Here is a 4,174-nt window from a genome sequence, read left to right as displayed (position 1 = left end):
TTCCCTCTTCCATATTCTGATTCCTCTCTCTTCTATTCATTTTCAATATAATTTTGTCATATAAAAACACACACGCATCCGCACCGCACGCACGTTGTCTTCTACAAAATTAACGCATGGAAGCTCAACCTCAACTTCATGAAGCTGCTCAATGCTTATTTAAACTAACACGACATGTGTAGATATTTAATAAATCACCAAGAAAATTTTATATAAAATAAAATTAAAAAAAGGGATCGGGAGAGATTCTGTACGTTTCTTAGAATCTTATTGATGATTCGAAGAAGAATTACGAAGTAATAGGGTAGTTATTGTGTATATTCCTTACTAATTATAAGTTTGGTAATAGGATTAGCTAGTTTAATCTAAATTAAAATTAGATTAGAGGAAAGGAAGGGGCCGTGTGGGGTGGTGTGGTTGCGGGGTGGTGAGGCTTACTGGGAACCTAAGGTATATCCCTTAGCTGCCGCTTCTTTGAGAAACACCCGTAGTACAAGCACCCATGTACCCTCCCGGCCTCCTCCCCCTCCTCCTTTACCGCTGCTTGCCCTTCCAATCACCTTCCTTCCTATGCCGCCTGCACCTCTCTCTCCTTCCCTTTTCTCCAGACACTAGATTCTAGACTCTAGAGAGAGGAGGTTCTCGTTTCTTCCAAATGGTTCCCGGATCATCCTTGTACGGCAAATCCCCACAAACCCTCTCCTCATTCCCCAAGCAAGTCAACAATCTTATTTGATTATTTATTTTATAAAATTGGTTAGTTAATAGTTAGTATAAAAATTAAAATAAAATAAAAGAAAATAGGACAAAATATTTACGATAATATCCTCCTCGTTTACTACAGTTTCCATTCCATTCCTTATATTTGAGCTTTGGCTTTTTGTGGGGCCCTTAGATGGGACTGTGAGCCACAGTCATCTTCTCTTTTTCTACCCTATATATATGCCCCCCTCCTCCTTCTTCCCCCCAACCCACAACACCACCATTACTTATTCCTCTCCCCTGTTTCTCTCTCTGCTTCCTCTCTCAACTGATCTGTTTTATCTCCAATCTTAACAAATTAGTTTTTCTGTTTATCCTTGTGGAGGTGTCCCTGCTCTACCATTGGAACCATGCCAGAAGCCCCTCAAAACATATCCTCGGCTGTTGTTGTTGGTAGTAGTCTTGCAGAAAAGAACAAGAAGGCACTTCAGTTCATAGAAGATGTCACCACTAACGCCGACCAAGTTCAGCGCCGGGTGCTCGCTGAAATCCTCTCTCGTAGCTCCCATGTCGAGTACTTACAGCGTCACGGCCTTAATGGACGTACTGACTCTGAAACCTTCAAGAAGCTCTTGCCCGTCGTTACTTATGAAGATCTCCAGCCCGACATCAACCGTATCGCTAATGGTGATACTTCCCCGATTTTCTGCGTTCAACCCATTTCTGAGTTCTTGACTAGGTGAGTGACTCATTCACTCTGCTTTGCTCTGTTCTCTCTCTCTCTCTCTCTCTCTCTCTCTCTCTCTGAAGTGTTGTTGACCCAGATTTTTTTTTTCTTTTATGTAGCTCTGGAACATCAGGAGGGGAGAGGAAACTGATGCCCACAATTGACGAGGAGCTGGAGAGGAGATCCTTGCTGTACAGCCTTCTGATGCCGGTGATGGACCAGTTCGTTCCTGGGTTAGAACATGGGAAAGGAATGTACTTCTTGTTCATCAAATCGGAGGCCAAGACACCCTGTGGGCTTGTGGCTCGTCCCGTCCTCACCAGTTACTACAAGAGCTCACATTTCAAAGATAGGAGACCCTACGATCCTTACACCAACTACACCAGCCCCAATGAGACCATCCTCTGTCCTGATTCTTACCAGAGCATGTACTCCCAGCTACTCTGCGGCCTCTGTCAACACAAGGAAGTTCTTCGAGTGGGAGCTGTCTTCGCTTCAGGCTTCATTCGAGCCATCCGGTTCTTGGAGAAGCACTGGACCCTTCTCTGCAACGACATCCGAACTGGGACCTTGAACCCCCAAATCACTGACCCATCTGTAAGAAACGCCGTCTCCAAGATTCTCAAACCCGACCCCAAGCTGGCCGATTTCATCGAGGCCGAATGTAGCAGGGGGACATGGCAGGGGATCATCACAAGGCTATGGCCCAACACCAAGTACATCGATGTAATCGTTACTGGGACCATGTCTCAGTATATCCCCACCCTCGATTACTACAGCAATGACCTCCCTCTCGTGTGTACCATGTACGCGTCTTCCGAGTGTTACTTCGGCCTCAACCTTAGGCCTCTCTGCAAGCCCAGTGAAGTCTCTTACACTCTCATTCCCACCATGGCCTACTTCGAGTTCCTACCCGTCCACAAGAACAATGGGGTCTCCAATTCCATTTCCCTACCCACATCCCTCAACGACAAGGAGCAGCAGGAGTTGGTGGATCTCGTTGATGTCAAGCTCGGCCAAGAATACGAGCTCATTGTCACCACTTACGCCGGTAATTAATTTAAGAAATTCCACAATCCTTTCTTCTTTTTCTGTTTTCTGTTACATCCAATGCTTAATTTTAATTGTGGGTTTTGAAACCAGGGTTGTACCGTTATAGAGTCGGGGATGTGCTTCGAGTGGCTGGATTCAAGAACCAGGCACCCCAATTCACCTTCGTGTGCCGGAAGAACGTCGTTCTGAGCATTGATTCCGACAAGACCGACGAGGTGGAGTTGCAGAATGCGACCAAAAATGCTGTGAACCATCTGGTTCCCTTCGATGCATCTCTGGCTGAATACACAAGTTATGCCGACACAACCACCATCCCAGGACATTACATCCTCTACTGGGAGCTTCGGCTTGGTGGGTCGACTCCAGTTCCGCCTTCTGTGTTCGAAGATTGCTGCCTCACGGTGGAAGAGTCGCTCAACAGCGTATACCGCCAGGGCCGAGTATCGGACAAGTCAATTGGGCCCCTCGAGATAAAGATAGTAGAAGCAGGGACCTTCGACAAGCTTATGGACTATGCTCTCAGCATGGGTGCTTCCATTAACCAGTACAAGACACCTAGATGTGTGAAATTTGTGCCCATTGTTGAGCTCCTCAACTCCAGAGTTCTCTCTACCTACGTCAGTCCCAAATGTCCTAAATGGGTTCCAGGCCACAAGCAATGGTCCACGCAAAACTGAAATGGGTTAATTTCCACCATGGAATTGGTAGTTGAACAGAGAAAGAACAGAGCAGTCTCTGTAATCATCTTGTAGGCTTAGAACCAAGGAATATCCCCCTTTTGATCAATCCCCTTTCTTCTCCTTGTTTTTTTTCTTAACAGTTTTTTATCAATCCCCTAGTTTATTATATGCATAGAACTCGAATTAGCACTGTACAAAAGCAATTACTGTCTGAAGCAGATATATATTAATTTATTTTTCTCCTAGTTAATTTCAGGTTAAATTTTTTTTTTTTTTTTCTCAACTCTATTTCACCTTCCCTTTTTGCCTTTTTCTAAATTCTAATAGCAGTTTTTTCTTCTTTCCAGCCAGGACTCAGGAGTCATGTTTCCTTCCATAAACATTCCTTTTTCTTTACATTTTTCGTTGGAAACGCCAAGAGCCCTTTTTTCTCTTTTTTCTCAGGAAAAGCAAATCAACTTTTTCGCAATTATTAAGCAAACAGGACCCTTCATGAGTCGTCAACTTAGAATTGCTGCTACCCATTCTCTTAGCCAAGCTACGGCAGTTCCCGGACAAAATAAAAACTCACCGGAAACTAGAAATTACTCCATTAATCCCGATAACCCGACAAGACCTGCAAATGGGGCAGAAAATTCCATGACTAGACAGAAGGCATAGTTGGATCAGGTACTGTTCCCATTTTGTTCTTTGTGAGGACCACATTGATGGTCGCATCACAGGAAAACAGAAAGAACAGAAAGAACAGAAGAGAGAGAGAGAGAGAGAGAGAGAGAGAGAGAGAGAGAGAGAGAGAGAGAGAGAGAGAGAGAGAATATTGATAATGTACCCCTTACTTGTTTCTAGAATTCTTGAAGCAAGAAACTCGTGAGGCTGTGAAGCATACCAATCAATTCCAGAACTAATGGGGCAATATATACAAGGAAGAAAAGGATGGGAGCTGTCTCTCTTACCCTTTTAATATGGCTTTAGACAGAATCCCCTGGAAAGCTGTGATTTTGCATATAAAGTT

The 4,174-nt window shown here is 44.3% G+C and overlaps 1 protein-coding gene across 1 annotated transcript; it reads left to right on the top strand.

The window, feature by feature from the left end:
* The first annotated feature begins 978 nt into the window (after nt 1-978).
* On the top strand, nt 979-3,412 carry LOC122070057 (indole-3-acetic acid-amido synthetase GH3.6-like). Its single transcript, XM_042634152.1, has 3 exons — nt 979-1,441; nt 1,549-2,480; nt 2,573-3,412. The coding sequence occupies exons 1-3, from the start codon at nt 1,113-1,115 to the stop codon at nt 3,157-3,159; spliced, it is 1,848 nt and encodes a 615-aa protein (XP_042490086.1). The 5' UTR covers nt 979-1,112; the 3' UTR covers nt 3,160-3,412.
* Nucleotides 3,413-4,174: the final 762 nt, after the last annotated feature.

The sequence above is a fragment of the Macadamia integrifolia genome, unplaced genomic scaffold (assembly GCF_013358625.1).
Source record: "Macadamia integrifolia cultivar HAES 741 unplaced genomic scaffold, SCU_Mint_v3 scaffold814, whole genome shotgun sequence".
Classification (NCBI taxonomy): domain Eukaryota; kingdom Viridiplantae; phylum Streptophyta; class Magnoliopsida; order Proteales; family Proteaceae; genus Macadamia; species Macadamia integrifolia.
The sequence above is the reverse complement of the archived record's forward strand: the minus strand, read 5'-3'. Positions and strand labels throughout refer to the sequence as shown.

Coding starts and splice junctions, on each gene's coding strand:
- LOC122070057 (XM_042634152.1), top strand. CDS start 1,113: ATGCCAGAAGCCCCTCAAAACATATCCTCGGCTGTTGTTGTTGGTAGT. Junction 1,442..1,548: donor ATTTCTGAGTTCTTGACTAG/GTGAGTGACTCA, acceptor TCTTTTATGTAG/CTCTGGAACATCAGGAGGGG. Junction 2,481..2,572: donor CATTGTCACCACTTACGCCG/GTAATTAATTTA, acceptor TTTTGAAACCAG/GGTTGTACCGTTATAGAGTC.